We start from the raw sequence: 22,078 nt of genomic DNA, 5'->3' as shown, positions 1-22,078 counted from the left end.
AGATGATGAGGAGGAGATGGGAAGGACTTGCAGCAGGTTAGGGTGATTAAGGATAGGGATGGAAGTCTACTCACAGGTGCCAGTAGTGTGATGGGAAGATGGAAAGAGTATTTTGAAGAGTTGATGAACGAGGAAAATGAGAGGGAACAAAGACTAAAAGAGGTGGCTGCTGTGGACCAGGAAGTAGCAAAGATTAGTCAGGATGAAGTGAGGAGGGCATTGAAGAGGATGAAGAGTGGAAAGGCAGTCAGTCCTGATGATATACCTGTAGAGGTTTGGAAGTGTCTAGGAGAGGTGGCAGTAGAGTTCCTGACTGGGTTGTTCAACAGGATATTAGATAGTGAGAAGATGCCTGAGTAATGGAGGAGAAGTGTGCTGGTGCCCATTTTTAAGAACAAGGGAGATGAGTTATATTAAGAAAAATCAATGAAGGATTTGCCAGACTTTTACCTAAATGCTGTATTTCAGGGATTCACTTTTTGAAGTCACATCTGACGACTGAGAAAAGTTAAAAACAACAAGATTGACCGTGAGTTGCACTCACTCATCAGTAATTTTATTGTATTATATCTAACAGCTGACATTCATCATTCCTCTGATGCACAATACCTCGCCAGATGAAAAGGATGAAAAAAAAAAACCCTTCAGGACCAACAACTCACCACTTAATTTTTTCCGTTTTTTTTTTCTTCTTTAATTTTAAAATGAGTTGCAATCGAAATAAACGCCAGATTTGGCTAAACTCTCGCCTACCACTACCTTGCAGTCACTGATCTCTTTCAGATTACACCGTCTACACAAGATGTAGTCTACCTTTGTGCTCCTACCTCCACTCTTATAGGTATTGATTGATTGAGAATGTATGTAAGAGTATAAAACTCTTCCACAGGATTAGCAGCAAACAGAGGCAGAAGAGGTGGATGAATGAGTTAAACAAAAGCTGTTGGACAAAAAATTCTACATCTTGGAGGGTAAGGCATATGGTAGGAAAGATCCCATTTAATTTTGTAGTGGAAATATATGAATGGTGTGAATCTAGAATTTGTTTTTCACTTGATTTAAGATTAGGGGAAAATGCTTTATTCACCATTTCTGATGATTACGTATAAACCGCCGATTACGTATTAACAGTTTCCGTGAACCTTAGGAGTTTACTTGTAGCAAGGAATAAGCCCTTGAAATATAAGAATGGAAAATGGTGTAAAGATGTTTTTTCTAGCATTTCAAAATATGACTTCTCTTTTTTTTTTTATTACTCATAAACTACTTAACCAACCTCTATGACAAAATATAAAGTTTTTGTATTTTCGAGTGGAAGATTGAGGATAGCTATTTGTATATATTTCCCTTACTTGCAGAAGTAGTTTTTGTTTTCATTCTTATTGAAGTACAAGACAGATTCTATTAAACTTGGTGGAGGGGGGCATGAACAAAAAGGAAGAAGCAATGATTTCTGTTATTGACCTCGACCCAGGAGAAGGGGCTGTTGTGTCACATGAGAAATTAAAAGTTTATAAATTAGTAACGCACTAGTTATTATTGTATGCCATTACACACCCTAGCACAATTGCAGATGAAGACTTAGTGTTGTGTCATTCCTTTTTTTGACTGGAACGTTTGCTCTCTGGGAGGAGCCGCGGCTTCCATTCAAATGAAAACAGGTTCGTCTGAAACACGTATGTCGGCGACAGTTTCCTTCATCTGGCGTCATGAGTACAATCCTTCCCCCATGTCATCTGCAGGGAAATCTGATCCCCTGACGGGTTACTGAGTTAGTCTACTTCCCCATTCTGGCTTTCTAGTTTTGCAACAAGCACACCATTGCACGAAGTAAACGGCTGAAGTGAACTTTAGGTAAGTTCACAGTCATTATGGGTGACGCTGACATCATCGGGACCTTTTCTCGCAAGAGAAGAGCGACTTTCGCGGCGGCGCGAGCCTCAAGTTCGTTGCCGCTAACCGTGAAGTCTGCTGCCGCGTGTCAGAGCTCAGTGACCGCTGACATCACCGGAGATGATGGCCAGGGCAGACGCGACCGGTCGCTGGAGACGGTCTTCAACGCCAAGACCGAGAAAAGGAAACGTAGGAATGACATAAGCGACAGGCTGAGGTGAGTTAAGGTTACAGGACGTCAACACTGGGATGTTTAAAGAACGTTTGGAGACTTTTGTAGTGTTTTAAAAGTCTGCGGCTAACTAGTTGTAATAGCTAACTTTAATGTGTAGGTGACGTTAGCTAGTTTGAATGTTGGCAGCCAGAGACTCCGATCACTACCGGGTCGCCCTGAATTAACCCCGTCGGGTTGGTGTCCATTCAGACTGCGACTAATAGTAAGAATTAATAGACCTATGGTCTAATTAATAGACCATAGGTTTGGGAATGTGTGTGAATGGTAGTTGCTTTCGTACGGATCCACGATATATGTCTAGAGTGTCCCCTCCATCTCTCGTGGTCTCCATGCCTATCCCATGGTCCGCTGGGATAGACTCCAGCAACGCCCACGACCTGGGAAGAGGGAGATTTAAAAAAAAAAAGTTTTTAATTGACATCCTTTGCGACGATTTTCTAAGCACATTACTATGTGTCACGGTGTACTGGCGTCGCGGCCGGAGTTTGCCCCGTGGCACGCCCTATGTCTGCTGGGATAGGCTCCAACTCCCCATGACCTGCTAAGGCGGAAACAGCGTAAGAAAATGAATGAATGAATTACTAGGTGTAGTTGTCTTTTTGTCACTGAATGAGGATTATGAAGTAGCTTTTGGTTTATTAGTACAATACCCTCTTTGATTCATTTTGTATTGTCCTTTGTCTGGCGATCCTCATGTAGGCACTTGGGGTAGAGAGGGTCATCATGGGTGTGGATGTGCTGCAAGTGGTTGAGGATTGAAGCCCATTTGGCGTGTCTCTCTGGCCCGGTGGATGACGTTGATGCAATCCAGTATATATGCCTGTTTATGCTTCTCATCCACTTCTTTATTGTTTGACAGTCTTTGTTCCTACTGGTCCTGTCTAATTTCTTTGCAATACCTGAAGTTAATATAGATAGTTAATACAATGATCAGTCAACTGCAGTATTTCTTAACCTTTTTCAAAACATGACACTAAATGGCTCACAGCTTAAAAATGCCACTGGAAGGACACAGACTTTCTAACATGTCGCTCATGGAATGTGCAATACAAAGCGCTTTGTGCATCATGCACTTTTAGTAACACATACTATGTGGATGCATATGATAACGGGGACAAATACCTTTTGCAAAGTGCCACACATCGTAATATTGGGTGATGGTTTTCTCCCTGAGGAACTTCTGAATTTGAGGATGATGGTCCGTGACAATGTAGTCAATGTTAATGCCACGGTCTTCAAGCAATGCCAGACTCCTCCTCAGACCCTCTTTCTCCATGTGGTAACTCCCACCAACCTCATTGCTCTGACAAAGTAAAACAACACAAAAAAATAGATGAAATTAATATGACCAATAAACAAATGTGCATTTAAATAATGTCACTGGTGGTCCTTTTTATAATTTGAATTTGAAACACTCACCTGAATCAACTGGATGTCCAAAACTTTATTTGTTTTGAGATCCATCATTGTGTAACTCCCAAATTTTGCTGAGTGCCCTGAAAAAGATGTTTCCAACTTATATTACACAGCAAATTGATTATGTTGCATTTTCATGTAGCTATTGTGAACTTCACCAAATATCAAAATGTTGGACAATTTTTTCCAATTCTTTCATATGCAAATACCTGGAGAGTCAGCTCTCATGTCACCACCAACTATTACTTCACTATCTTGACTGAGCTGCTGCAGCATCACCTCTTGCAAAGTTTTCCAGTGGTGAATGTCTTCAGGCTCAATAAGAGATCTGGAATGCCGGCGAAATGTGTCATATTTGAAAACCTGTAGATCCATCGCCTCGAACACCTGTTGGAAGGCCATTTTTTTTCAATATGACGCACGTAACTTAACCAGACACACTGTACAGTGAGAATAGTTGTTTGAATTGAAGGGAATGCAGTTGCATATTATTTACCTGTGCAATTTTTACAAAGGAAGCTCCACTGAGGTACACAGCTGCAGAGAGGTGCAGGTTCCCAGCTGGTGTACTCCCAAGGACAGGCTGGCTATTCCAGTGCCTGCGGAACTCACAATGGGAGCATCTCTGCTCCACAGACAGGAATGTTCCCAGTTTTGTGGTCCTTACATCACATTTCCGGGTGCAGACAGGACACTCGGCAAATAATTTTAGAAGACAGCTTTCATACACTATGTATTTTTTGATCTTCTGGGTGGGAGTGGATGATTCCTGCCTATATCAAAGAAAATGAGAATACAATTAGAAATTAAACAGTTATCTTCAGTAGCATCCACTTAATTTAAACATGGGTAAAACTACTGATGTAAATAATAGCAGCATTACAAAGGCAAATATAGTCAAAAATTATAGAAGATCTGCAGGACAGGAACTTCATTTTCCATAGACAGGAACTTTATTTTCCATAGACAGGAACTTCATTTTCCACAGTTTATATTCACATTTTGTGAATATAAACTGTACAATAGAAACGTAACGAAATAAAGAGCCAAAACAATATCATGACAGACATGAATCTGTCTCAAAATTTTTATATATATATTTTTTTATATTGCTGGAATATTCAAATACACAACACTTATTTTTTACTGAACTACTATCAACACATGTGCACTCACTAACACAACAGGATAATGGGTAACTTACGACACAAGTGTTGACTGTGACAGTGTGATGGACTCTGCAGGATCATAGGTGTGTAACATAGTAGAGCTGCCCTCTAATGGATCTTCCTCTAGCTCCTCTTCAAGGTCCAGACGAGTTCTCTTTGAGGGTCTCTTTACAGGTGTTGATGAAAAAAGAAAGGACGGGTCTGCTGGGGATGTTCCAACACCAACATCTTTACAGGACGCAGTTGCCTGAACACCTATTGACAACAATATTTAGAAAATTAGTCTATGTAACCAATTATATTAAAACGTATTGTATGGAATATGACTTGTACATACCTTTACTTCTATAGTGGGAATGAAGAGTCCTGAAGGAAAAGCTGTGTACCAACAGTATGAGTGTCCACTGGGTCAGTTTGGCACGCCACGTCCCTTGATGCTGTAGGCTGAATGGATGCACAAGGAAGAGGGACACTAATTTCAGGACACCAGTGTTCTGATATTGGATAAGAAGGAAAGACCTGTGTGCGTTGTCGCTATGCCATCGAACAAACAATCGATTCCAACATGTGCGCGCACACACGCAATACGAAACAAAGCCCAACTCCCTAGTTAGCCTAGCAGAAGTTGACTTTATTTTTTTATTTTTTTATTTTATATACTGGTTTGATCCCCGAAGGGAAATTAAGAACGCACACTCTAGCTACTGATTACAAATGCATGCATACATATATATTTGTGAGTACAGGCCCCTGTATCACACACACACACACAAAGGGGCCTGTAGGCATGCAGGGGAGGTAGAGTGGCAGGCAGCTCCTTCTTGGTGCGCCTCAAATGAGCAATTTGTAAAGGGGGCGGCACCTTGCTCAAGGGGGCCTCGGCAGTGCTCCGGAGATGAACTGACACCTCCCACTGTCAGCGCACCTCCGGGTATTTTTGGGGGGGCGAGAGCGGGAATCGAACCGCCGATCTTAAATCATAGGACGACCTGCTCTACCGCCCGCTTTACCACTGAGCCACTGCCGCCCAATTTATTTATTTATGCTGACAGATAATAGGTTAAGAAAACATGAGACCAACTTATGTGCGTTTTAGCTTTATACTGTAGGTCCAGCGCACACACACGTGTTGGAGCATGTGTGCACACACACGCAACACGCAAATGCGAAACAAAGGAGACCTCCCTACATAGCCTAGCATAACATGACTTCATTCATGCTAACAGACAACAGGAAAAAAGATCAAATGTGAGCCCAACGTACGTGCGTTGTACCTAGATACTGTAGGTTTAGCATGCACACACATGTCGGAGCGTACACACGCAAATGCGAAACAAAGCAGTGCTACCTAATCAGCCAAATAGCACTCGATCACTCATGCTAACAGACAACTGCTAAAAAGATAAATATGGTGAGACTTACCTGTAACCAGGATGCAGTTCCTTGGTCCCGTATGGTTGGGAGTGATGCTTGAATGAGGATCAGTCTCGAGGCAAAGCCCCGTCTGTACTGACCCTTATTGCTGAAACAGGCTGGAGTGAAGTGGTTCGCACACACAAACAAACGTGCAGGGGATGTAGCCAGCACATTGCCATTAAAAATGAAATGCAACCACGCTGTCTTCCGTTCTTCATTGGATGGGATTAAAAATAAATACTGGTGTTGATTTGTACAATCAACAACTGAGCAACTACCTTGTCTCCTTCTCACGGAAGCCATTTCAACAGACTGCTGCGTCACCTCCAACACAAAGAACTCCGTCTTTGGGATGGCCACGCCCTTGGGCGTGTCAACCAATCCATATCGTCCACGCCCTTGAGCATGTCCACCAATCTATATCGTCCAATATTCTGTCCAATAGCACAGAGTGCACAGTCTGACGTCAAGAATGCCTATTCTAGCGCTTTATGATCGATTCGAGTCGTTCAGAGCCATGACTTCCTAAAAGTCCAAATATCTATTGATGCAGGAAGTGTTTGTTTACCAGATTTTAGGAGTTGGTCAGGTTAGGGAGGACCGCTATGTATATGTAGAGACCTGAAAAATTGTCATTTTCATAATAGTGCCCCATTAAGCCCCGCACACCTCATTGACTTGCACTGTCCCAAAGTATATTCTGTGAAAGCCTTAAATTAGTGTCATGCCCTTATTCAGATATCAAATAAAAAATAAAAAAAATTTATATAGCGCCAAATGGAAACAGAAGTCATCTCATGGCATGACAAGTACCCCATTACTGGTCCAAATGCAGGAAAAAACTGCTCCATATGATCAAACCATCTCTTCTACCATGGAGCGTTGAAACAAGCCATCTTTTCATTCCTATGAATCGGTGGCAGCTATGAAGGATGAGGATGAAGAATGAAGTACAGTATACGTTGAAAAGAATAACCTACCTACAATGAAGCATGGCAGTGTCTCAGTGATGCCCTGGGCCAACATCGTTTCCATGGTTACTGGAGACCTGCTGTGTGTTGAGGGTAAAATGGGTTTAATCAGGTATTGGGAAATCCTGAAAGAAAATGTCTCTGAAGAAAGTGAATATTAGAGAATGATCTTAACAGACATCGTTCACTATTGGTAGATTGTAGAAACGTTCCTGCAATATTCTAGAGTTACCATCACAATTGCCTGACTTAAATCCCAATAAAACTTAGGGAGGATTTTGAAGAAGACAGTGCAGTGTGTAAACCCAGGAATATTATGTAGCTAGAAGACATTACCCAGGAGGACCAGGATACATCAAGATTACTGCCTGAAGCTGGTGATACGCTGCAGGTCACAGCAACATACAAAGTTTTAATGACACTTGTAATTAAGGGGTTGACTAATTACAACTGTGTAATACTCGTCATGTTTTTTTCTTTGTTTTGAGTAGGATTAACTACTGAAGTGGACAATAATCAAACTGCTGTCTCCTTGAATTGATGAATGAATGAGCGAATGAATGAAGACCAAAGATCTAATTACCTAGTTAATTTTCTAATAGTAATTTTCTAATAGATAATTTTATAGAAGTAAGTTATGACTGCGTTTGAGAACTTTCCTAGTAACTAAAACAATGGCATAAAGCTAATAATGACTGATTAACTCTTTGACACAAACTATTTGACTGTTAGCAGTAGGTCAATGCAAATTTACTTTGTAGTCATCATCATTAAGCATGAATGAAACACACTACCTACTTTCCTGCTTTTACAATAAATGCCTCGTATATTCATGCTTTTCTTAATACTCTATCATTTACTTATCTGTTTTATTTCTGTAGCTGTCATAAGACACAGGAGTCCTTGCTGACTTCAACAAGTGGTTACAATAACTACAGAGGAATCCTTAACTGGTGTGTGGTCATGCTGGTAAGACTTGAGTTTGAGTTATGTACATTGTCAACTAGACACAGGTGAAAGCAGATCTTATTATATTTGTTGTGGATCTCAAAAACATTTATTCACAATTCAATCATTTGGATCAACATGACACACAATACTGTATGTTGTGAGGAAATGTCTGAGTTTGAAATGATTTTACCAGTACAATAATGAATTTATCATGTATTATTCAGCTCAAGTTATACAATTCAGAAGAGATTTATCTGTTTTTAAAAATTGTGTCTGCATCTAATTCTGTAACATTTCAAGCTTCCTGCTCGTTCAATCACTCAGCAAAAAAAAAGAAAAAAAACTTTGATTAGGGGAATGATATCCCTCTGAAGTTTTTGAGTCTGAATTGTCTCGAAATAGAGGAAATATGTGCAAGTACGTATAGTCAAGTAAATATGACTGACAAATTTATTTCGAGCTTTTAGCTCAGCCTCATCTGAACTGGGGAGAAGCAATAAAGGTGAAGTCAGGAATTGAACAGATGATATTAAATTCATTACAGAATTTTTAAAAAAAATAATATAATTTTTTCGAATTAAACTTTGTCCCATTCGTAAGGGTTGAGTATTTGTAATGCATTACAAACTGTTATTGTTCATTTGAAGAGAGGTCAGTGTGAGGAGGAGCTGTGAAAATAATAGCATTGAGTGGGTAGCATTGAGATAAAGAGGTGAGGTACAGGGAGAGGCATGAGAGCAAAGAGCACCAGACGGACACAAGGCAGTATGAACAGATGAATGAAACAAAGATTAAACAAATGATACAGGTAACAGTCAGACCTGTAATCCTCACTTTGTGTTACAGGTGTTGAGTAATGCTCGCCTCTTCTTAGAAAACCTATTAAGGTGAGTAAAAAGTCTGTCATAAATTATTGTCTTTTTCACATTCCACATTAATCAGAGAACTGAAGAATAAGGACGGCTGTGTTACACTGAGACCCTCAATTTTGCTGATCTATTGTTAATGTTATCAATTGCATCTGTGTAAAATCACATCCTTTTTTAAAAGTTAAAATACTTACTGTACTGTAAATAGTGGCTACTGTAAAACTATGAACCTGCTATCTGGCCACTCCTTCAGTTTACTGAATTACCTGAAAATTACTTAAACATGTATTTATTTTTTTCTGCCACAGGTAAATTTGTGTTTGGTTAATATTTTAATTACTGTATAATATCTGTTTTGTTTTTTATGTCAGGTACGGTATTCTGGTGGACCCAATTCAGGTGATTTCCTTGTTTCTGAAAGATCCATACAGCTGGCCTGCAGCATGCCTGGTGATTGGTAGGTCAACCTCATCTGTGACCCTAAAGGAAAAACCATATGATCATGGACAATCTCATTTTAAACAGCATAACTGTTCATTGTGATTAATATTGAATTCTATAAACATGTTTGTCAATGAATGATAATGGAAGTCGATTCAGCTTGGTGTACATTAGTGCAGATGGTATAGCCACAGAAAAATCTTAAATTGGCCATGTCCCTAAATTGTACAGCAAAACCAGTTCAAGTGATGTACAAATGTTAACATTTCTACAAGCATAAAGAAACTTTCCATAAATAACTTTTTTTCTGAAAATAAATCATATTTGTATAATATTGTAAAATAGATGAGGTGTTTCTGAAGCAGTGAAAAACTTTTTCAAATCCTGCCTTGTTGTGAGATACGTAGAGACCTATGTTTTAGTCAGACTTTTCTTTTTCAATATTTATTTTTATAGTATATTGCAGTGCAAGTCTGCAGTGGTGTAGCTCTAAGCGTCTCTAGAGGGACAATCACCTGCCCTATATACGGCATGGTGTTGCTGTGCTACGAGAAGAGGAATCGAGAGCGAGAGATATCAGGAGCAAGACAGACGAGAGAGAATAGGATCCTGTTAAATCGAAGAGAATGTGAAGCATCGGAAGGTGTTTCTACAGAAATAGGGATAAATGAATGCAGAAATTAAAAAAAGATGGAAAAAATTAGAGAGAAAAAGTAGTGAGGGAAGGTGACGAAAAGTGCAGCATCAACACAAGGCCAGAGATATGGGTGAGAGGAAGACCTGGGTGAGTTAAGGTAAATGACTGCACTGGTGATGCTAAAGAGACAGGTGAGAATGGGTCTGTTACGTCATATGTACTATACAGTATAGCAGTTCATTCCCAGCGGGCATTGAGCAGCATTTCTAGACTCACTGCAGCAACTACACATTTTCTGCAAATAAGTATCCCATCACACAGTAAATTAAAAGTTTGCAGATGTTTGGAAAACCAGCCTTGAAAGTGCACTTAGGCGACTGGCCTGTGAATGACCAAATAAATGAGTTTTTGGTAGTATAAGGTATTTTAACTGCATTGCTGTTGCTTCTGAAATATCTCTGTCCTGGTGAAGGAATTATGTTTATGTAAATGGTGCTGTTTCATCCAGCCTGATATACATATAATACTCCATCTTATGCTTAGTGTCACTGCTAGTTTCCAGCCAACATTTATATTTTCCTACTTTCTTCCCATGTTGTGTAAGACACAAAAGCTCTTACCTGAATTCAATTGCGCAGTTTTCTCCTAATATTTACAGAGTGCATCAAATGTGCCAACATAGGCACCTTATACGTATACTCAATAAAGATGCGCAGATCAGGTCAAATCCATGTGTACGTTTTTATCTAGCAGCCATCCATCAGTACAAATGATTTTGTCTGACATAGAGGCTCACACCTGTATTGACATTTTTGATATGTAGAAGAACACAAAATATTGATTAACATGAGATCCTGTCAGTGTATCAAAAGTTAATTTATTGATGGAGTCAGTTGTGTGTATAAATGGCACAGATGAGAGAAATACACTTACCTTTTGTGTTTCTCGGGTATCACTGCATTATTGAAATTAATATTTCCTCCTGAATTGCATATTTTTCTGCTGACCTGCATTTCATGTGTGGTTAATGATCATATTTACATAATCTTCAAACTTCTTAGTCATTTCGATCGTAACTGCTGAGTTGAAATTACATAGTTGAACTCGATGCATTGTTTATTTTGTAAATGATCTTTTATACAATGTCACAAGTACCTACACTGTACATATTTATGATATTATTTATCTATAATGATCAGAAATCTGATCATGGTGAGGACAACTTTATTTAAAACCTAAAAATTATCACATGCAGATAAAACATCACACATCTGATCAATGTCACGAGTGAAAGATGTAAGTTGGCTCCAAGTCATGTGTTACCTCGTTGAAATGTCTTGTCACCTCATACAGTAGCACAACTGTCATCATGTAGTCAAAGATAAACATATGCTCGAAGCAGTGATAGCAGTGCTAATTGATAGTTGCATTGCTGACAAGATGTAATACCCAGTAATCAAATGTTTGAGAGTTAAGACTTCATCACCCCAGATTAAATGAACAGACATGTGAAAGCACTGATTAGGATCTTAAAATAGAACAGTTGCTGCAATCATGATTACTTTCAATCTATATAAAACAGGTGTAGCAAATATACAGAGTCATCTGTTCAGCGAGGTGCCCTGCGATTGAAGCTGATACTGCACAATGAAATACACAAGTCCTTATAAATTCTTATCTAATTTTCTGGACACAGAATCAGATTTAGTGACAAAATGTGTGACATAAAGCATATAAGAAAGAAGATGGCACTGAAAGCTTAGCTAAGCTAAAATTTGTCCCGATATTGTTTTAGAATGTGGATATTAGAGTAGGTTAAAAAAACAAGATTGATGATGAAATGTGTCTTTGTGCACCAATTTACTCTATTACTCCAGCTACGAGACAGTATGCTGTCCTAGTGTTGGTGTCATCAAGTGTTGCTGTGCCATCGTGTGTGTGTGTATGTGTGTGTGTGTGTGTGTGTGTGTGTGTGTGTGTGTGTGTGTGTGTATGTGTATGTCTGTGTGTGTGTGTGTGTGTGTGTTTGTGTGTGTGTGTGCGTGCGTGTGTGAGCAGGATCTTTCTGAAAAGGCTTATTAAAATTACTGACAAAACAAAGATAATCCCATAGAGTCCTGTTCTTTTGTTTATATAGTTAGTGTAAAGTTTGGAGAAATATTGTCTTCAACATTGAGCAGCAAGTTACATTTTGCATCACATTATGATCCTAGTTTCCCTAGTAACCACATTGTATTTTGTCTCTTTACTTTACTTCTGTCATCTGTCACGTTTAATACCAGCAATCTAACATTAATGTTTTTTCCTTGATTTTAATAGGCAAAGAATGACTGTCTGACATGTTTCTTCTTTCCACAGGGAAATACTTACAAACACGTAGATATTTTTTGTTTTTTTTGTATTTACACTTTTGTCCTTCAGACACTTGCAGACTAAAAATGTAACAGAACCTGTGTTAGTGGAACTGATGTGAATTTGTTATTGTGTTTTGACAGTGTCCAATGTGTTCATTCTTGTGGCACTCTACACGGAGAGGCAGCTGTCGAAGGTAAGAGGAGAAGCCCTGTTTGCACCCAAACATCAGAGCACTGCAGGTTTTATAACTGAACTGTTGGATTGGAGCACTTTCACAACTCCCAGGAGGGATTATTTTTCTAAAAGTGTTCTCTTAAACTGACTGACTAGCTGACCCTACCCAATTGCTTTTGCAAATGTTAAATGGAAAATTAGTTTCACCATCCGCACTTAGGGCATTTTCAGATATGCTCTCTCTTTGCCATGAATATGGAACATCATGAGCTTTTTAAAATTGTAATAGGCCATCATAACTCAAAATGTACAGTACTTCTGTGAAAAGAATAATAAATTCTTAAACTTGTATGCTTGGCTGTTGTATTTTCCTCACTACTTTAGAGTAAGATCAACAAAAACCTGGCTATTTTGAAGATTTCTTCTCTGTCTGTGTCTGTTACTCTGTTGGCCAGGGGTCACTCAGCGAGGGTAAGGGCTTTCTGCTCCATTGCATCAACATTGCAGTCATGCTGACATTCCCAGCTGCAGTGGTCCTACTGGTCCCCTCCATGACCCCAGGTAAAAGAAAATGTATCTACTGTTTGACTATGAAATCACCATTCATGCTGTGTTATAACCTACTGTACATAGCAGAGGTGATCAGTTGAGCCAAACAGCTGTGTCTGTCACTGTGTGCTGCCAAACCATTATTCATCTGCTGGTTGTGTACAATGAAGCCATTTGTATAAAACATAATTTCATTGTAATTAGAATTAAAAGGCCATTCATAAACTTACCCTACAGAGAAACAGTCAACTAGCATTTTAGTGCAGTAAAAGACATCTCTTATAAAGAGTCATAATCATAATTGGTTAGAGGTAATGGGCCAGTTGATCATACCTGGATTCAGTCCAGCAGGGGAGGGGAGTCAGAGTAGGTGTGGTTTGCAGAACAGGGTCGTGTAAGGGTCACTCTCCTTCGTTTTGTCAGGCTGCCTGACAGAAACCATGCACATACAATTCAGCTTTGATGAATTGGGAATACTGTACTTGACAGAACATGATGCACCAGAGCACTTATATTCCCTGGAGCAGAAATCCGGTTTGGAATAAAAGATTCTAAATGTGGAATGGTTAAATAAAGTATACAGATGTTAACATCCAACAAATTGTTACTATTTGTTTGGTGAGTAAATGATTCATACTAGACAGTCACATTTAAGAGATATTTGATTTTTGTTTGTTTGTTTGTTTGTTTGTTTTTTACCAAGAATAGAATCTTTATAATAGAAAACTTGCTTTGACTGGTAAAACTCAGACACATGGTAGAGTTAATTCTAAACATCATGTGGAAAATTTCACTCCCATGATCAAAAGTCACTTCACTGACAGATATTCTACAGGAATGTTCATCATTAAGTTAATATATTTAGATTAAACTTCTAAGCTTATTTTTAAAGTTTTCATTAAGAAACCTTGTGCTTATCTTTATTATGAAAGAAATACATATGGTCTCGTTCAATCTAGTACACATTCCAGTGTTCATCTGCCTCTATAAAGTCATTGATTTATTTTTTCACTCCTCTCCCCTTTTGGTTTATACTCCTCTCATCTGTTCTCTCACTGGGAGGTGAAGGAGTGAAGGAGTCAGTCCATCTGTCTGTTTGTTCTCCTTTCTACTCTGCTGTTCACACAGGAAGGGCAACGACAGAGTTCAGGTGTTTGTGAGGGGGTGTGTGTGTGCGGGGGGGGGGTGTACTAATTTGTCCACATACAGTATATGTGAGTGTGAAGGAAGCTGTTGTATTTGCTGAATACAGTTGACACAACCAGCCATTGTGCAGAGTTCAAGGAACTGATCACAAGCAATTTAAAATTGTGTTGAATTTAATCTGTGGAGGGCTGATATGATGACTTTATTTCATATTTTCCCCTGTTTTAGATGTCTTTTAATATGTTTTATCCCAGCAACTTATTTCGCTACGCTATTCATCTGTTAAACAGTGAGTTTAATAAATGAATTAATTTTTTAAAGAAAATGAATGAATAAATGAAGACACAAATGACAGAAAGCAAGGAGCAAATAATGGGGAAACTAGATTTTGGAAACTTATTTGAATGCATTTACTCTCAATGAAATTAATGAGAACAGGAGCAGAGTAAGTATTGGGTAAATATTAGGTCGTTTTACAGCAGATTCTTTAACTCTCATCCAAGATTATATTTGAACCAAGATTTACAAGCAAAGTGCTTCAAATTTGCATTTGATACCACAGGTATTTAGTTACCTAAAGATTAAAAGATTTAATATACTTTATTCGTCCACACGTGGGGAAATTATCTTTACACCCTTCACTCTTTTTGCATGTGGTTACAGTCTTTTGTTAGTCATGCATATATACGTAGTTTTTTTAAATACAGGCCCCTGAACACAACACACTGGGGGCCTGTGGGCATGCAATTAGTAACACATCACACAAACAGTAGGGGGAGACAGAGTGATGGGTTGCGCACAGGGGGTCGCGCCCCAAACGAGCAGCTTGTGGGGGGGGACGGCGCCTTGCTCAAGGGCGCCTCGGCAGTGGCTGGGAGGTGAGCTGACACCTCCCACCATCAACTCACACTCCAAGGGATGTCATGGCGGGAGCGGGATTTGAACCACCAATGGCTGGGCGATCCGTCTTCAAGACATCTGCTCATACACAAACACACACACATGAAGACACTGGTAAACATGATGCCTGAACTGTATTATAACGTCCTTGGCGTACTTTGATTTCTCACACTTGAGTGGATGTGATTTATTTTTGTGGACTTGCTTTGTTCAGGCTGTTTGTTCAAGATCAAATCGACCTGTCCTCTCGCTTTCTATTCCTTTTTCACTCTCTAGCTTCTCTTCGCTTTCTTAATGTTGCCTTTCTGTCTCCCCTTCCATTCTTCATATAAAACATTTTACTTACTTTCTCTCCTTTGTCCCTAACCTTTCCTCCTTTTCTCAATCTGAATTTTTGCTATCTGCTAATCTTGCGTCAGGTTCTTTCTAATTACTTTCTGCTCTTTTGACACACCATAGTATAAACTACACAGTATTCTCACTGTTTTTTCTTCTCTGTCTCCCAGTTGGTGGTGTGTTTGCTCTTAGCAGTTACACCATCCTGTTCCTGAAGCTCTACTCGTATAAAGACGTCAACATGTGGTGCAGAGAGTTGAGCACCATCAAGGCCAAGAAGTTGGCCAGGTCTCTGTCTTGTGAGTCATCACAGCTTATTCAAATGCATATTTTGCTGAGAGAGGGTTTTAAAAGAAAGAATAAATTCTCTGTTAAATTTAATTTCTCTTTTTGTAAGTTTTATTTATTTTGTAGCCCACATGCTGTTACAGTGACATCCAATGGTCAATACATGATACTGCAGCTCATAGATGAATGCAGTCCTTTAACTAAACTCAGTTGTTGCATGCCTACACAAGAGTGCTACTAATTTGTAATGAGTAATTAAATTTAATGTTGTCTCCGTCAGACTTACATTCTTACTTTATGTATGTTACTACATTAATTCTGTCCACAGGTCCGTCAGAACAGCATTTAAATGGAGGAGACCAGAGGGTCTCTTACCCAGGGAACCTCACCATCAGAGGTAAACACATCTTTCTAGTGTTTTTATGAAACCTAACTCTACAACTGCTTTCTTTGCCTGGAATTTATTGTGTCACATATTTGGAATCACTGAGCTACTCTTCCATTCTGTAGACATGTACTACTTTGTCTTTGCTCCGACTCTGTGCTACGAACTCAACTTCCCTCGCTCAGCTAAGATCCGGCTAGGTTTCCTACTGAGGAGGCTCTGTGAGATGGTGAGGAAATATCTTAGCTGTATACTTTAACTCTATATTTACTTTCCACTACATCTCAGAGGGACATATTTTTGTCTGATTTTTTTGTCTACAACTGTACTCTAACATTCCCATCTTTCTAAACCATGATTAGCTTACTGACATTTCATTTGTATATGTATAGAGAAAAATTCTCCTTTTTAAGGTAAATTCAGTCATTTAAATCCCTTGGATCAGTTGGGTTCGGGAAATATCTATGCCCGGTTTTCACAGGTAGCCACACTGAAAACATATTACGCTCTTGTAGAATGCGATGCACTGTGATAGATTTAAGTTAGCCAAGTAAGAATCCATTTCCAGTAGTTTTGGTGCATTTTCACAGTAATTGGGTTATTAGTGCTTTTCACTGAAGTAGTGTTTGATGTTTGTCTTCAAGTGGTTGGTGAAGGGATTTTGTTTTCCTGGAACTTTCAATTTCAGTATTATCTTTATGCATTTAGTTATTTTTATTGGCAGTTCTAATATTTTACGTATAATAATTGCCTCTACCTGGGAACATGATGAGGAAAACAACAGCCAGTTTTTTAACTCCCTGTTCTTCACATTATACTGTAATGTAATTGAGTGTTTCCAAACTGTTCTCAAAAAGCTTTGCTACTGATTCTGTGTGTTCCCTGCTCAGGAAGCACAAAATGTCCACATGATAATGGAAAATTTTACAATGGGTCTAATGAAATATCATTCCATAAAGCAATTTGTGTTTCATTACAATCATAAATACATAAATACAGTCATTCTAAAATTGGCTTATTAATTGTTTTTAAATTTGACAACAATCATCAGTTAGTGCTTGGATAGAGAAGTAGTCCATGTTACGTATCTCTAACCATTTCAAGTTATTTATTTTTGTGAATTTCCTTCACTGAACTACTGCTGTGTCTCTTTGTCCAAAGCTGTTCTTCACCCAGCTGCTGGTTGCTCTTACCCAACAGGTACAGTTATTATTTAATCCACAATCAGTGTGTGGCACAGCACTAGTTTGTCATTTGTACTTCATTTCTTTTAAATGAAAGTATATTTGATTCATCCTAAATTTTATCTGCAACCTCATGTTATGATGGGTTTTTATTGGTTTCTAGAAGAGACATGCTGAAAAAAATGCTTTTACATGTGAAGCCAATCTATAAAACTTTTTTTTTTCTTTCTGTCAATCAGTGGATGATTCCCATCATTCAGAGTTCCATGAAACCACTTGAGGTAAGGATGACAGAATGAAGCTTGGCTAACAACAACGTGGAATGATGATTGTTGGATCTGTCTCTTCTGTAGGACATGGATCTGTCCAGGATGACTGAGAGACTTCTGAGATTAGCTGTAAGTCGAAACATTTTTCAAATTTGTTGTTTGTCCTGGTGCTGGCTGTGTGTTGGTGACTGTTATAAAAGATACTGTTGTCAAGATGACTTTCTGTTCTGTTTTAAATTTAAAAATAATTCAGTTTCATCTCTATATCAAGGTAAATCTACTCCATCCTAAGAGCTTCTGATAATAAATTCATTTTTAGAATCAAAATCAGAAGAAACAGAGAGTCTACTCAGCATATCAGATATAATTCCATAGAGAATGAGCTGTATCTCACCATGACTGAGTTTTACAACAGCTTTTTGTCTTTTAGTCAGTTTTTTAAATTTATTCTGGAGTGTCTCATTTATTTTGTGCATGATAATCTTCATTACTCTAACTCTTCTTCTCCAGGTTCCTAATCACCTGCTGTGGCTGATGTTTTTTTATTGGTTCTTCCACTCATCCATGAACTTCACTGCTGAGCTTATGCGCTTTGGAGACAGACAGTTCTACAAGGACTGGTGGTAAGCGTCTGTGCCTGCTTATTATTTTTGATGAAGTACGGCCAGACTGTACCAAAGAACAATTTACAGTAGTTTTACGTACTAATAAGTATAAGAATATATGGGGTTCCTAGCTGAGTGCAGAACTCATCTTGTAATCGTAAAATCAATTGTGTTTTTTATAAAGTCACACTGGTCTATTTTGAAGATGCATCCTTGCTGTATTGTACATGTGCTGATTTTACTTTTTGCATTAAATTTCATCACTTAATGTACCATAATAATTTCATATTTACAGTTATTTTCTCTTTAATTGTACATATAACATTTTTTAGACTTTCCCATGTTCCTCAGGATTGATCAAACTGCCTTCGATTTATTAACTAGACACTGTAATGCTTATGTTTGCTATTTTTCTGAGTCTTCTTTCAGGAACTCTGAGTCAGTAACATATTTTTGGCAGAATTGGAATATCCCAGTACACAAGTGGTGTCTACGGTGAGCTATTCACACAGTAACACGCTGAGACAGAGCAGTGAAATTTATGGAAGCAAGCAAGGCACAAGGCTTAACAAGGCAGTCCACTCTATTTGTAATAGTGATTCATCTGGATGTGAGAGAATAAGTGTTAGTAATAAATACAGTGCCTGCAGCCAGTCCCGCATACACTAACATAGCAGCAAGAGAAACTGCTGTGAGGTTATAATAAATAAGACAAAGTAAATTAAATGCTGTTTAAAGTCTGTTAAATTCCTGTCAATGTGGGAGACTTGCATCACCTAAGAGAGTTGAGATATTTCCACATTAAGTATTACACATTGGGGAAACAGACACTGACTGACAAAACAAATAAAGAAAAATTATTACCCTCAAGCTATCTCTATAGCTGCTGTGTGTTTAACCTTCTGATGTGCAGTATGCGCCTGTCCAACAATTAAAAGTGTGCACTTTTGTTCTTTGTCGTTTTCTCTTTCTCAAAGTCATTTCTACAAGCCGCTGCTCAGGAGAGGATTTAGTAAAAAAATCAGCCAGTCGGCTGTTTTCTTCTTGTCTGCTTTCTTTCATGAGGTGAGCAAAGATTAAGACTTCTGTTTCTGTTTCTTTTGACACTGTAAAAACTGTCTAAGACATAGTAAAGTGTGCCGAAAGTTGGTTAAACTCAGTACTCAATTTAAGGATGCTGCTGAGGATACTACAATGAATCTGCAGAGTCTCATAAAAGACAAAGCCATTCTGTTGCAGACCTAATAAAATGAACCTTTATGCTACCTTTTAAATTCTACAATCACCCAAGCAGAGAGTACATATTTCTCAGTTTCATCCTACCTAATAACCATATTGTATTTGCTTGCCTTGTTGGTTTCATGGGCAGTTTAATCTGTAGATCACAGGCTGCTATGTAGTCAGACCATCATTCCTGCTTGTCCAGCTGTACCAGGCCAACAAAACTTTACCAGTTATGTCAGAAACATTTTCCCCGATTTGAAGCATCTTGTAAGGATCCTTAAATCTTCACTAACTGAAGCAAAGACCACATTTTCAACCACACAGTAATTTGTTGATGTCACTTTGTCTCAGCTAAACTGCATTCACTTAGACGTACGTACATTCATCATCACTGTGTATCCGCTTCCACTCCTGTAGTTTTCTATTGAAATGTCCTTCCAAACTGTCCTCTTCCATCTGATGTGAAGATCATATGATGATGTTCTTTTCAGGACATTAATTTGATGTCATTTTTGTTTTTCTGTGTCAGTACTTGGTGAGTGTGCCGCTCAGGATGTTCAGACTTTGGGCCTTCATGGGAATGATGCTGCAGGTAAGATCCAACAATCACTGATGATAGGCAATTTACTTTAATCTAAAACTGTAGGATACGCATTTGTATCACAAAGCCATTCTGGTTGAAAATGGTTACAAATAAGACAACAGTAATGGTGGAGGTACTATCTTTCTGTAGTCCAGTTATAATAAAAGTCAATATCAAGATGTGAATGAAGTTCTATGGACTCCTGTGGGAAGAAGTAAAAGGTGTTCTCAGTTTTTGGCCTTGACTCCAATATCATTAACTTAATGAATAACCTCATTAGCATGACAGGACATTTGTGATGTATTATGGGGCATGTGGCAGGACAAAAGTTAGCATCTCTCACTGTTTTTGCTGACTTTGTTAGTTTCTGCTTTATTATGCTGTGGTGAGTAGTAAAACTCAGACAAGAGAAATAAACCAAAGCACAGAGAAAGTGTGAGACAGTAATTAGTCATTAAAAACCCCATCGTCCTCTTTGTTTATGTAATATCGGGGTTTTTTTTTTTTTTTTTTCTCAGCTTCCATTAGCCTGGTTTGTGGGTAATTTCCTGCGTGGGAACTATGGCAATGCTGCTGTTTGGATCACTCTCATCATTGGTCAGCCGTTTGCCGTGCTGATGTACGTCCATGATTATTATGTCCTGCACTACAGACAGGAGGCTGCCTAATTGGAACACACACACATATCATACACTTCATTCATCTGTCTGTCATGATGCTTCAGTCCTGTCCCTCTTCACACTAGCAAACCAGCATCCAGAGGAGAATGGCATATATTGTCCATTTTAACTGATCATTGTGTGTTTACATCAGACCTCTTGGTCCTCCAGTCTTTCAAGACATGGGGAATGCATTTTAATATTTGAAGTGAAAAGTCAAGAACAATTATGATTCTTTAAATACTGTTTTATTTTAAGAATGATTGTTTCGTTATCAAGTGATTCGGCCATGCAGGAGCTGACTCAAACGACTTTTCATTGAGTGTTGTGCAGAAACATTTGCCGAAGGACAGACCTGCATGAGGTAATACAAAAAATGTTTCCTTTGTTTTACCATTGAGGTTTTGCCCCCTATTCAGCTGTATGCACGGACACTATAAGGATGTGGCTCATTTTTTAAGGACTGTATGGATCACTGATCAAAGTGAAAATGCTATTCAAGGACGTTTCTACAAGGTACAACAGAAATTTCCACATAACTTTGTGGGGGCATTCTGCATGAGTCAAGAAATATAAACAGATGTTAAAATTGTTGGTTTGTGGTTTGACTCTGCTGAAGTCATTCTAAATACTTTCTGAGTTTTGTTTTTGCCTCAACTAAGGAGGTTATAATTTCACCTGTGTCCATTTTTCAGCTCAGTTAGCTTGATTCTTTGTCTTCAGCAGAGTTAAAATTTTGTAAAGGCATGAGGCATGGGCATTGATGTGGATCCTGATAAAGGCTGAATTGAGGATTTTTTTTACATGTACTATTCAGCGTTTTCCACAATTATGCAAAACTACTGAACCATTTTTCACAATAGTTTGTGGAGGTTGGGTCATGGTAAGCTAAACAGACTCAAGTAGGCTTGTTTGGACGTGGTGGGGGTATGCACTCTATAGAGTGTGACTTAAGGTTTTATGAGCTTTTGCTTTGGCAGTATGAAAAGAAAAGTTATCTATGTCTGTTTTTATTCCTTTTTACCTGAAGTGCCATTGAGATAAAATATAATTATCATTATCCATTATGTACAAAATTATTTAGTTTGTGTTTTTTATCATGAGACAATTGTGTCCAAATATGTTGTCAAAAAATAAAGATTCGGAGTTCACGTCTTACTGTGTTTTTTGTATTGATGCATAATTGACATTTTGACATTTAAAATGGATCACAGTGAACAAGGATTAAAAGTGAAAAAGTTATACATAAAGAGAGAGAGGATGAAGTGGTTTTTAGCTCCAATAGATTTGTCATTCAGTGGCTGGAAAACGTTTATCCACAAACACGTGTTCATTGGAAGTTACATGTCATTATCATGTCTGATCCTCAACCACAATTACTGTGTGGAGCAATAAAGTAGAAAACATATTCTATATTATTTGT

The 22,078-nt window shown here is 38.4% G+C and overlaps 1 protein-coding gene across 1 annotated transcript; it reads left to right on the top strand.

The window, feature by feature from the left end:
• The first annotated feature begins 1,712 nt into the window (after nt 1-1,712).
• Nucleotides 1,713-21,806, top strand: LOC137601301 (diacylglycerol O-acyltransferase 1-like). The gene is made up of 17 exons (XM_068323440.1): nt 1,713-2,110; nt 7,982-8,069; nt 8,898-8,938; nt 9,292-9,377; nt 12,494-12,546; nt 12,983-13,088; nt 15,629-15,757; nt 16,075-16,143; nt 16,257-16,360; nt 17,293-17,331; nt 17,555-17,596; nt 17,669-17,713; nt 18,095-18,207; nt 18,619-18,684; nt 19,167-19,254; nt 19,943-20,005; nt 20,515-21,806. The coding sequence occupies exons 1-17, from the start codon at nt 1,872-1,874 to the stop codon at nt 20,662-20,664; spliced, it is 1,521 nt and encodes a 506-aa protein (XP_068179541.1). The 5' UTR covers nt 1,713-1,871; the 3' UTR covers nt 20,665-21,806.
• The last annotated feature ends 272 nt before the right edge of the window (nt 21,807-22,078 follow it).

This window comes from Antennarius striatus, chromosome 9, assembly GCF_040054535.1.
Source record: "Antennarius striatus isolate MH-2024 chromosome 9, ASM4005453v1, whole genome shotgun sequence".
In the NCBI taxonomy this organism is placed as follows: Eukaryota; Metazoa; Chordata; class Actinopteri; order Lophiiformes; family Antennariidae; genus Antennarius; species Antennarius striatus.
The sequence above is the reverse complement of the archived record's forward strand: the minus strand, read 5'-3'. Positions and strand labels throughout refer to the sequence as shown.

Bases quoted from the DNA above. Each gene is read 5' to 3' on its own strand.
- LOC137601301 (XM_068323440.1), top strand. From the start codon at position 1,872: ATGGGTGACGCTGACATCATCGGGACCTTTTCTCGCAAGAGAAGAGCG. The intron at 16,144-16,256 runs GTAAACACATCT...TCCATTCTGTAG, and splicing joins AGGGAACCTCACCATCAGAG to ACATGTACTACTTTGTCTTT. The intron at 19,255-19,942 runs GTGAGCAAAGAT...TTTCTGTGTCAG, and splicing joins TGTCTGCTTTCTTTCATGAG to TACTTGGTGAGTGTGCCGCT.